The 12,722-nt window shown below is 35.1% G+C and overlaps 2 protein-coding genes across 2 annotated transcripts; one reads left to right on the top strand and one right to left on the bottom strand.

The window, feature by feature from the left end:
* The first annotated feature begins 1,097 nt into the window (after positions 1–1,097).
* LOC113703594 (protein NUCLEAR FUSION DEFECTIVE 4-like) lies at positions 1,098–8,888 on the top strand. The gene is made up of 3 exons (XM_027225007.2): positions 1,098–1,554; positions 7,140–8,065; positions 8,280–8,888. The coding sequence occupies exons 1-3, from the start codon at positions 1,246–1,248 to the stop codon at positions 8,743–8,745; spliced, it is 1,701 nt and encodes a 566-aa protein (XP_027080808.2). The 5' UTR covers positions 1,098–1,245; the 3' UTR covers positions 8,746–8,888.
* A 387-nt stretch (positions 8,889–9,275) lies between these two features.
* Positions 9,276–10,898, bottom strand: LOC113702833 (uncharacterized). The gene has a single exon (XM_027223987.2). The coding sequence runs from the start codon at positions 10,832–10,834 to the stop codon at positions 9,386–9,388; it is 1,449 nt and encodes a 482-aa protein (XP_027079788.2). The 5' UTR covers positions 10,835–10,898; the 3' UTR covers positions 9,276–9,385.
* Between the last annotated feature and the right edge of the window lie 1,824 nt (positions 10,899–12,722).

The following is a 12,722-nucleotide window of genomic DNA, read 5'->3' as shown; positions in this document are numbered from 1 at the left end:
AATGAGAGATTACATGTATCCTTTATAAGTTAGATTTCGACAATTTAAGAAGAGAATGACTCAAATTTCAAAATGTAGGTAGAAAATTTTCTATTGTAATAAGTATAGATTTAGGAGTCTTGATAAATACAGATTTTCAAAATTTCCCTTTTAACTTTTTTATTTTTCACATATATATTAAATTAATCTTTCCTCATCGAAGGTCTGGATGAATACTATATTATGTCACTTTAAAGTAAAATATCAAATTTTATATACGTAACATGTATCTAAAATTATTAGTGTATGCACTACTAATATATAAATAATTTATTTCATACATTATCCTTTACAACAAATATTCTGTCATTCGAACTATTTTACTGCTATACAGTAAGCCGTTTTATGTGACATCTGCCTGAGTTGATTGCTAATGGTGATACTTAGTAAATTGTGAAACAAATCTGATACTACACACAAAAGCAAGATTAGCGGGCTCTGGTACGAGGAAAACCGCATGCTAATGTGACGTCTGCCTGAGTTGATTCCTTTTTTAATCTTTATTTATTTTTAATTTGGCACATTGGTTCCCGAAGCTATCCTTCAATCACATGCTTCCACGTTATGCAATTGGAACGGGTACCAATTACCAACGACCATTCACACCTCATAAAAATTCACGTGCGGCTTGTCAAACAAAAGTAGAATCCACCAACATAAAAACTAATGAATTTCTACAACAAATAAAATTAAAAATGCAAGGAAACAAACACATATATCGATTCTCTGGACTATTAGGTCTCGGGCCCGAACCAAGACATTAGTCTCCAAATTATTAGGTCTCAAAATCAAAGGATTCAAAATCCATAGAAATGGAAAAAAAATTAATGTTGGAAGAGTTTCCTACTGCAAGAGGCCGACGCGATTCGAACAGAATTAGTCGCAAATCGTAAAATGGATGCGATGCATGTGAATTATACAAAAAAAGAAAAGAGAAATCTAAACAAAAAGAGTAGAACCTTTTTCTCTATTTCATGAGTCATTATCTTTCTTGTCCACATCATGGATTGAAAATGGCAAAATGCCTGAGCGTATATAAATAAGGCCACGTTGAGAGACTGGGCAGCGCTAATTCATTCATTCCCTGCCAAATAACCGAAACTTTTTCAGCAAAAATTTCATTATAGTCACAGCCACCGGCGGCTTTCTGGATTTCCCGGCGAACCCTGATTAAATCTTTCTTTGCATTAATTTCAAGAAATCCAAATGGCGGGTCAATCAAGAAAATGGATGATCCTTCTGGCTACTGTATGGATTCAGGCATTTACGGGGACAAATTTCGATTTTTCAGCATATTCGTCGGAGCTGAAGGAGGTTCTAGGGGTGTCACAGGTGCAACTGAACTATTTAGCGACGGCGTCGGACCTTGGCAAGGCGTTTGGGTGGTCGTCGGGGTTGGCCTTGATGTATTTGCCGTTGTGGGTGGTGATGCTCATTGCTGCCTTCATGGGACTAGTTGGTTACGGAGTCCAATGGCTTGTGATTCGGGAATTTATCACCTTGCCTTATTTTGTGGTAAGTTTTTTCTCTTCATCTTTTCTCAATACTCTTGTACTGGAACTCTTGGCATATACGGCTTTAAAATTTCCAAGTCTAGTAAGATAGTTAATAGGTATGCTTAATTGGTACCATTTAATATACTAGCAAAATACAATTAACTAACATTTTTCCTTATTGCTACACTTAACTTACACTTGATATGTGTACTACAAAAATGAATGAACTCATATTTATTGTCGGAAACAGTTTCATGGCTTCGAAGAACATACTATTATTACACTTCCCTTTTGTCCTTAGTGATTCTTCCGTCAGCATAAAATGAAATTGTTTATTTATTTTTTAAAAGTAAAAGAAATTCAGTGGGTGGCTATATAAATGTTTCCCTTTTATTTCTTTGGCTTTACTAGAATGGTTTTTTCTAGGGCGTTTCTATAAAAATTGTGGTAACATATTTTGTTAAACTTATATGAGACAATAAAAGTTGTTAGTAGAACCCAAAAAAAATAAAAAGAAAAGTTGTTAGAACCATCCTATGAAGAATTACATAAAAAAAAAAAAAAAATGTTCCCACATTTGCATGGTCCTTGTGAACTTGAGCGGATGATAGTTTCTTGGTCCAAATTGGTTCATACTATTTCTTTAACAATTCAACGATGATGGTGATGAATTTAATATATAATTACCAACAACACATGACTAGCATATTAATATGAAATATTTAATAGGTGTCCAATAGGTATCCGTTACATAGTTATAACAACACTTGACTGGTATATTAATATGAATTTTTGAATAGATAACCAATGAGTATTCGTTAATATGCTTCAATCACACCTAAATAACTACGTAAATACACACTTACCTTTACTGTACTCCCTAAATCATGACACTTTTCTGAAGCACAATATATAAGCACACGTCTAAAAGAGGTGAATTCATTAAACTCTGATATTATTATCAAGGCAAATTAGGAAAAAAAAAACCCATCCTATGAGTGGAATAGTTCATATTTATATTCCCCAAAATTGAGACATTCAATATAAAAAATAAAAAAGACGCCATTAAAACATTGTCCTGCATGCTTTCTTAACTTTCTTTCAAAAGGTTGAAAAAAGAATCATTAAAAAAAAAGAAATAATCTTTTTTGTTTCTTTTTTTTTTTTTGTGAAAAGAAAGATGTGCATCATTGTAAAGGTCATCTTTTGATGGGAGCTTAAATAACGTTCTTGTGCAGTATGCATTTCTTTAATTATTTTCATATTATTCATTCTCAACGGAAAAAGAACAAAATATGTATGGTACCAGTACCACATTTGTTGTGCAATTTCTGTGGATGCTTTTAGAAAGAAAGATAGTGATAGGAAACACAAAGAGGCTTTTGACCATGAATAGATAAAAAGGAGAATGATAGCTACGAGAATATACTTTAAAGTGAAAGAAAAAGTAGTACATTCCAGTTTCTTCTGCTAATTCTACCACTTCACCACTATGATTTTGCACTTTTTCTTTCCTCCGCTGGAAAAAGATGTCCAAATTAAACTTTTTAATCGAGGTACTGCGAATTACAAAGATCGTTTTGTTTTTGTCGAACTATTTAATTTTATCCCTTCATATTTACTTGTATATGACATCCAGACGTGTCACGGTGAAAAAGAAAATAGAAAATTATTTTCCCCTAAATTTTGGGCTTTATCAAATTCTCAAAATTAAATTGATTTCTTACTATGTATCACATCCTCAAGAATTTTTTTGATAGATTAATTCATGTTTCTAAACCATAATGACCTTCTTTCTCTAATCTATTTTCTTTGTATATATAGCTTTCCTAGAAAAATAATTTGTTATGACAGTTTTAAGTTACAACAAATACTGTTGGTCGATATCAAAATTTTAAGAGTTTTGTATAATTTCACTGTCGGAAGAAATAATATTTCAAAGTTGGCAGCCATAGAATAGAAATGTCAAGTTGGACGATTCCATATGGTGGGGGTAGTAAATGGAACACATATTGACACAATGACATATGAATATAAGAATCAAAATTAGCTGAAAATATATGGTTTTTCATAATCATGTAATTATAGCTGTTAAATCCTCTAATGAAAGGATAAAATAAGCTTTAAAAATATTAAAATTTGTATAGGACTTTTTTATTTTACTTTTTTAATTATATTTTTTTCCTTTTTTATAAGAGAATCAATAGTATTCTTACTTACCCGTTTAATGACTCGAATTCATGACTTCTCGATTATGATAAAATGTCGTGTCAACAAAACCACGCTTTGTTGTCTCAATTTGTATAGGACTTTGCCATACATAAGCTTCAAACTTTACATAGGTGTTATTGGGTATATCTGTTTGCAGTTGTGTTTCAATCCTGAACGAAATTGCCATGAAAGGGATACATGTATATAGCATTGTGAGTATCTCCCTCATCGGTCCAGTGAGGGTTGAGTGATGAGAGTTTAAATCCCTTGGTCCAACTTGAAAGTCAGCAATTGCCTTTTGAGTTGGATTGAGGATTAGGTTTAAAATTTCTTCCTCTCTATTGTTAGAAAAAAAAAATAGCATTGTGAGTAGCTAGTTATGCTGTTATGGTATTGCTTAACGTGATATAATTTCTTTTCTCTCATCATGAGAATTTGACCCAATTTGGCTTCTTATGCTATTCTTTCCTTTTTTTATTTTTCTATTTTTGCTTTTCATGCTATTTATGTTTATTTGGGGTCAAAATTTAAGTGGATGAAGTTTGTTGGGTTAAAGTGAAGTTGGAACTTCTTGGATTCATTGCTTCTTGCAGTTATAAGTCTTCAATTTTGACTTGTTAGCCACAACTTTTTGATTTTAAACACTAAAATAAATTGTGACTTATAAATTGAAATACTTCCCAAATAATCTAAGCAATTAAAGAGATTTGAAAAGATTTCAAATTTTTCATTGAATTTCTCAATCCAAAAGCAAAGTTATTCTACTTCAAATGAGTACAATGTGCACCATTTGTAACAATAACACTCATCACAAGAAAATAGTAACCAATTACGTTGACAAAAACAACAAATTTGATCAATTCAGTTTTTGTTCTTCGTTCGGACCTCTGGTGTCAACTAACCAAATTAATTCTTATACTTATTTTGATTTTCTTAGTTTTGAACTATTGAATAATAAAATTAAAATCTATTACTCCTTTCCATCCCTTTGGCACACCACATCACCTTATTATACTTTTTTAGGATAAATTACATTTACCTCCCTTGAAGTTTAGCCAAACTGCTAACCGAACCTCTAGGTTTGACTAAATTACTACAAGCCCCCTCAAACTCATAAGGTTGTAACCAAAAATAAAATAAAAAACCCTTACCGTTAGTCAACTCACGTGGACTCTTTAACTTCCGTCAGAATTTGCAATATCATTTTTATAGTTCCTAAAATGCCCACCCATCTCCTTTTCTTCCTCCCACCCAACTAGTTTGAAATAACACAATTCCACCACCTAAAGCCTTCATCCTATGTTCATCTATGAGGAGTTATTTACCTCAAAAATAAAGATGAACCAAAAATCTCAATATCCAGGCTCACAATGGCCTCAGCAATCTAACTTTCAAAGCCATAAAACCCATAGACATTCTTACAAAGGAAAAACTTAAAACCCATAGAAAAGTACTTCAAGAAATGTCAGGACAAGTTTTGACAAAAAAAAAAAAAGAAATGTCAGGACAAGAATCCAACATCGGAATTTAATGTTTAGGCATAAGTGTATAGGTGTCAGATCCATGGATATATTCTTGTGCGGTTTTGTGTTTGCAAGCGAAGATATGTCATCTAATTAAGCTTTAAAAGATGGAAAGATGGTGGAAGATACAGAAGTACGGGATTTGGCTTGGCAACTGGAATTAGCTCAGGGAAACGATAGGGAGAGGAGGAAAAGAGGTAGTTCTGTTGTTGGCTCCGCATGTTTTCTTGATTTATATTTGCTGATAATTCCTAGTTTATCTAGTTAGCTCTCTCACTACAAAGTTCTTCTTGTCCTAATCTTTCCTTGATCTCATGTTATCTTTATTTTTCTTCTTCTTTTAATTCATTGCATTATTCTTTCCAAAAAGTTATGAGTATTTTTCTTTTTTGGTGCTTGTCAATTCTTTTAGTAGTATATTTTAGGAAAAGCAAAAGAAGAACAATTCTTTCATCGTAAGAAAATAGTTTTGAGACTACATTCAATGAATAGAAAAAGGAAAAAGTGAAAGAATCCATTTTGATGGAGGACACTTTTGCAGGCTGATAAGCGATGAGGGTCATTTAGTCTTTTTATTGTTTCTATCATTAACGGGAGTTAGTGCTGGTGGGAATATGTTATATGGTCAAATTACAAGGTCTGATTTGTTATTTGATCAAACCTGAGGGGAGGTTAATATAATTAACCCTTTTTTAAGGTTAAGGATTTAATAGTTGCAACAGAAGGAGGGGGAGCAATCCTATGGTAAGTGTGGTCCTACCATTCTCAGTCCCTACTCACCAATCTCGTCAACAAATGAGAATGATTAAGCAAATGTATGCCAATAAGATCTACTCATTTATTGGTAGAAAGAAGATTTATTTATTATAGTAATTTCATAATTTGAAAATGAGAAATAGCTTATTACCATGATTCTTTGGAACCACTCTTCTTGGATGACGAGAGAGAGAGAGAGAGAGAAACTAAACTACAATGCAGAAAACAATCACATAATAACTTTTGCCTAGTAAAGTTTCGATTAGGACTTGTTAGACTTAATTTCTAACCATCTCCTTCACACCATTACAATTTAAAAGCACCAAACTTATACGGCATTTGCCAAAGTTCAGTAGAATTATTTAGAAATGACATACAAGTGAGTGTGCTACAATACTTTGACAGTGAAATGCCCCTTCAATTAGGACCAAAAGCCCCCCTTCAATAGCCATCAATAAGGATAATTCTCAAGACTTGTTTAGTGAAATTATTAATTGATATGTATACAGCTGGTTATGATTAATTCTCAAGACCTGGTTATTACTAATTGATAACAAAAACAGAGTAGCATAAAATACTTGTGCAGCTGTTCTTTGTGGAAATTTTCTGACAATACCATTGAGCGGTTGAAACATTTGCCCCATTTCTTGTTTTTGTCCCCTTTTTTATTTTTAGTTTCTTTTTTTGTGGCTCGAGTTAAGCCATGTAATTATACTACTGGTTCAACAAATCACATAATTGGAGCTCCTTGCAACTCCAAATTCTGTTCTTGCTAATATGTTCTGAAAAAGGAACAATATCAAGACGACACAAGATAGGATTGCTGTAGAACTTGGATAAACTTTTGAGTTGTATCTGTTATCTAAATTTCGGATTAGAGGCCTGGCAAGTTCCAGTCCAAACCAGTTTGCTCCGGAGATGTAAATAGGTGGAAGTATGTTTTGAATGAATTTAGACATGGTGTAAACTAATAGGATTGTGATGTAAAAAATAAAAAAGAACCATTTTGCCCTCAACTGGACTGAAATGGAACTTGTGAGGCGGTGATCCTTCTCCTACTACTACTTTTTTGCATTCTTTGTATTGACCCTGGCAGCCTGTATTTTCATTGCAGATGTTCTTGCTTTGCTTGTTGGATGGATGCAGCATTTGCTGGTTCAACACAGTCTGTTTTGTACTCTGCATAAAAAACTTCCCATCTAACAGACCACTAGCACTTGCTCTCACAGTGAGCTTCAATGGAGTAAGCGCGGCATTTTACAATCTTGCTGCTACAGCAATGAACCCTTCATCTAGTGAACTCTATCTTCTTCTCAACGCCTTCATACCGTTGTTCACATCTCTGGTAGCACTCATTCCTATTCTTCGTCAACCAACTCTGGATACCCTTCCTCCTGATGCTGTCAAGCGTGATCAGTTTATATTCATCATATTGAATTTCTTGGCTGTCATTACTGGCATATATCTCCTTCTTCTACATCCAGTGAGTACAAAAGCTGCACGTTTCCTATTTAGCGGTGCCATTTTCCTCCTCCTACTTCCCTTAGGTGTCCCTGGTATAGTATATGCAAGAAATTGGTTCGATCAAAAAATTTACTCACGCTTCCGCATGGAAGGCTCCAGTTTCATACTTATTGATCATGATGATCTTGAACTGCATAGGGGGCTTCTTAATCGAGATAATAGCTTAAGAAATGGATCCCTTTGTTCTGTCGACGGTGACGAAAGTGTTAAAGGAATTTCTAGACAAGAAAGTACTGAATCCAATGGAAGGTGTTGCAAGACTGTAATTGAGAAGGATCAATTGATAATGCTAGGGGAAGAGCACAAGGCTCGAATGCTTGTTCGTAGGCTGGACTTCTGGCTATATTACTTGGTATACTTCTGTGGAGGTACAATTGGATTAGTCTACAGCAATAACCTCGGGCAAATTGCAGAGTCACTTGGACAATATTCAAAGACTGAACTCCTTATAACACTCTATTCATCCCTCTCCTTCTTTGGTCGCCTGCTTTCAGCTGTACCAGACTTAATCAGGACGTAAGTTCAGGACTTTATCTTTTTGTATGGTAAAGTGTACATTGCACATGTTTTGTAGTTCTGTTTTGTTTTCATATATTTGAGAATCGGAAGGAGAAACGGAAATCAGAATTTGGATCCCTGACTATAAGCAGAGTAGCTTCCTAACAATTAGGTTACTGTTGAAGTGGTTATGTATGCTGGTTCTAACTTTTGAACTATTTTGTATGTGCAGAAGATTCTATTTCGCAAGGACTGGATGGTTGGCAATTGCACTGCTGCCTACACCAATCGCATTCTTCTTGCTTGCTGCAACAAGCAGTCAAATGGCACTTCAAGCAGGAACAGCTTTGATTGGATTGAGCTCTGGCTTCATATTTGCAGCTGCAGTTTCAATAACATCTGAGCTGTTCGGACCTAATAGTGTAGGTGTCAACCACAACATTCTCATTACAAACATCCCTCTTGGATCACTTCTGTATGGTGTCCTTGCAGCAATAGTCTATGATGCCAATGCTGGTTCAGGCCTTGGAGCCGTCACTGACATAGTCTGTATGGGTAGAAAATGCTATTTCTATACCTTTGTTTGGTGGGGAGGCATCTCTATTTTGGGATTAGCATTCAGTGTGCTATTATTCTTGAGAACTCGACAGGCTTATGGTCGCTTTGAACAGAATAGATTATCCACATTGTTGTATTAGGTGCTTAACAACAAAAGAAATAGGAGCATAAAGTGTATAGAACTAGTCATCTCCAGCTTAACGTGTAGGGGATTTTCTTAGCACTCAGTATGGAAAAACGTACAACTATTGCTGATGGGAATGAACTCGTTTTCCTTGGAAAATGTCTGCTCTGATAGTTTTAATTTTAGGTTGCGATTTTGGCAGATTTGAATCTCTCTACTCGTTCTTGCCCATAATTCAGGTTAGACTAGCTCTGATTTTACGACATTTGGTTCATTTCTAAGTGCATCAGAAAATTGTAATTAACCAATCAAAAAAAAAAAGGAAAAGAAAAGCCAATTATAATGTGTATTTGTTGGTCGTAAATTTCAAGAAGGTCTAACTACTAAACACCTCTCAATAGTTTATGCTTTCTATCTTAGCATGGTTGCACCATGTCAACCAAGGAGTAAAATCATTCATACTTTGAGAGCTAATTGAGACCAAAAAAAAAAAAAAAAAATCTCATTTGTTGAAGAAGCAAGAAATAGATAAGAACAAGAGGAGTATTAGTTTCTTTGTATAAAAGAATTTATTATAAAATGCAAAGCAATCTACATAGTCTTCAAGAACAAACTAGTTTCGCGTAAGAAGAGTATAGAAAGAAGAATCAAACTGTCTAAATGTAGTTACAAAACGTTTCATTCTTGATGCAAAGGAACAATCTCTCATATGCTAATGCCATTTTCTGTGCAGTAAACATTGAAGATGCATAGTCTCTACATGACTTTCCTCTCTGTGACAGTCTCTTTGATCCTTCTGCCACCACCAACTCCAAAGCCTCTAACAAGGATTCTACATTCGGCGAAAACATGAATCCAAATTCATCATTTACAAGAATTGTACCCTTAATGCCAGGGAATCTTGAAGCCATCACAGGCTTTCCACTCATCATAGCTTCCATGAGTGTGAGATCAAGCCCCTGTGGTCTAAGCGTTGGATTAACAAAAATGTCAATAGAGCTATAAAAAGCGTGTAATTCTGATGGATTCATTGAGCCTAAAGCAATCACTTGAGGCCCTAAATCTCTATATCTTTGTAACCATGGTCCAGAGCCTGCAACTATCAAGTAAACATCACTGTTTTTCTCCTTGAGTTTTGAGAAGGCTTCATATAGCAATGGATGACCTTTATCCTTCACTAGCCTTCCAGCAACACCAAGTACTAAGCTTGCATTTTGAGGCACACCAATTTTGGCTCTGAATTGATTGCCTAATCTCAAATCTTCTTGAAAATCTTTCTCATTTACGCCATTGACAATAACATGAACTCGTCTACTTGGAATTTGGTACACATCCCTTAGCATCTCTCCACAGCTGTCGCTTATAGCAACATGGTGAGCATAGTTTCTGAAGAATCTAATCTCATTCAGAACTTTGGGGATCACCCCATGTAGACTACTATTAAAAGCAGGAGAAATCGGCTCGTTAGGCAGCCGTGCCAAATCTTGATATATACTAGACTGCACGCTCTCGAGGGCTATACCGTGCCATGATACGACTAGGTTTGGAACACGACGTGCTACATGGAACGGAAGTGCTACACTTTCTGTATGAATTACATCAAATTCTCGGCGATTGTTTTCTGCTTCATATTGCTCCAAAGCTTTATTATACCGCCATCTTCCCGGTTCACCCTCGTGCCAATGAATTACAGGTGAAAAAGATTGACTTTCTCGTGGAACATTATCATCTTGATCAGGTGGAGAAGTGAAGACATGAACCTGATGTCCACGGCGAGCTAAAGCAGTATGTAAGGTGTGCGCATGGCGCTCCATGCCACCAGGGGTAGCACTAGTTGGCCATTTTCTTGAGAAGACGGCGATTTTAAGAGTTTCTGATGGGGGATTTTCATGGTTGAACTTTAGACGATTCCAAGCAAATTCAGCAGTGCGAAGATCACCTGACCATGACTTGATTTGAGTAAATGAATTTTTGCATACTGAACTTGAAGGGGTGTGAAGGAGAAGAAGAGCTGGGATTGTGAAAACTACAATAAAACAAAGGGTTGTGGAGAGGCTAGATTGGAGGGAGATCATAGGTCTTTTCGGCTTGCTAACTAAGGCCATTTTTCTGTGGTGGTTTGGAAGTTTGGGTTGAATTCGTGTATATATTTTAGTTGGGAAGTCTATATTGTGAAATTGAATAAATGGACTTTGAGAATTGTAAACTGAAAAGTTAAGCAAAGTGGGAAGTTAGGCACGATTACAAGCAAGTGCATTAGGTTGGAAGTTCTCCAATGCATACGTTTCTAATGCCGCTTTTTAAAAAAAAAAAAAAAAACAGAAAAAAAAGTGCTTCTCATGCCATAAGTAATGCATGTAGCTTCCTTTTTGCATTGTAAGAAGAGAAGTCATCAGTTTTATTTTATTGAGTCACAAGTTTTTTCCTTTCATTTTCTATTATTTTTCTTGTCATATATAGTCATGATCATAATTGAGTTTTTATGAACAGTTATTCGAAATTCTGTCATGATTTCCATTGAGAAATGGGAAGTAATTTTACTTATACATTTATGCTTTTTTTGTTGTGGGGGAGACGGGGGAGGGGGGGGGGGGTTGTGGGGTGCAATGTATCCATTGATGCAATTTTTGCGTGCTTCATTTTTTTTCTTTTTTTTGTGAACCAGAAACTGGGGGAATATTTTTTAAGTTCCCAAACAAGTTCTTAGAAAAGAAATTCGAAGGGCAAAATTTTTATGTTTTTGAACATTGATTGTGTCGGCCCCCCTTGTGCATCCTTCTTGGAATGCCATGTATGAAAGACGACAGTCACATGCAATATAATAAATATACAAGAGGATGGTTATTAGTTAAAAAATAAAGAAAATTATGAAAGTAGAAATTCTCATAGAAAAACTTGACAATTTTATTGTACAACATTTTTTTTTTTGAAGAAAATACGACTGTTTGAGTAAAGACATCTCTTTGCTTGATTATTAATTCCAAATGCAAAATACAACTTTATATATGCTATGAGATAAAGATTAATCCATAACTTACTTTGTACCAAAAGTAAATTGTCACAAGCTCCAACTTCGCAAAAAAAAAGTAAACAATCCATCCCGAAAAGGGTTGATGAATAAAAAGAAAAGATTCAATGAATAAAAGACTTATAGTTTCTTTCCCCCTTTTTTCCCTTTTTTGTTCCTTTCTACAGAGATCCAGTAAAAGTCTAAATTTAAGATCTCAAGGGTGAACGATTAAATGATTTGGCCAAAGCAGACGGCAGAGTATGTGGATTTAGACCGAATTCAGCCATCACTCTATGACAGGCATTTTAGGCAGGCTTCAAGTATTTTCTTCTGTACGTAATTGATCTGGATTCACGTTTGACTTTCGGACACTGACCTCGTTTGCTTGCCTTCCATTCTAAGCACCATTTCCCATGGGATTTCTCTGACTAATAAGTCAACTCTAAGAATTCCCATCCAACCGGACGGTAGTCATAACTTAATAAATTACTTTAAAAAATCATCTTTAAAAAATTCGATCAAATCCGATAAAAAATTGGATTTGACCAAGAATTGATGAAACCAAACAAAACCCAGTTTGTTTTCCTTTGCGTTGGAATAAGACGGATGCTTTGACTAGTTTTGCCAAGATGAAAAGAAACCTAGTGCTGCAGTACTTCGATTTGAAAGCCCCTTCATGTCAAACCTCCTTAGCTAACCTTCACTTTCCAAAACCCAAAATTTTGACCAAATATGCATGAAGTTCTCGTGTCCTAATTCCCAACTGGATCCTAATTCGCCATGCATGAGATGAACAAACACACAGAAGCGATAGAGAGAGTTGATTTGGATTTAGGATAAAGAGGAAAAAAAAAGAAATGAGCAAAAAAGGGAAGAGAAGAGAGAAGAGGGGAAAAAAAAAACAATGAAGAAAGGAGAGAACATTCATGTGAGTTTATTGTATGATATAAAAGAAGAGAGGAAGAGTTGGTCATTGGTGTAGC

The sequence above is a fragment of the Coffea arabica genome, chromosome 8e, assembly GCF_036785885.1.
Source record: "Coffea arabica cultivar ET-39 chromosome 8e, Coffea Arabica ET-39 HiFi, whole genome shotgun sequence".
Classification (NCBI taxonomy): domain Eukaryota; kingdom Viridiplantae; phylum Streptophyta; class Magnoliopsida; order Gentianales; family Rubiaceae; genus Coffea; species Coffea arabica.
Note: the sequence above shows the minus strand (reverse complement) of the source record. Positions and strands in the feature narration are given on the sequence as shown.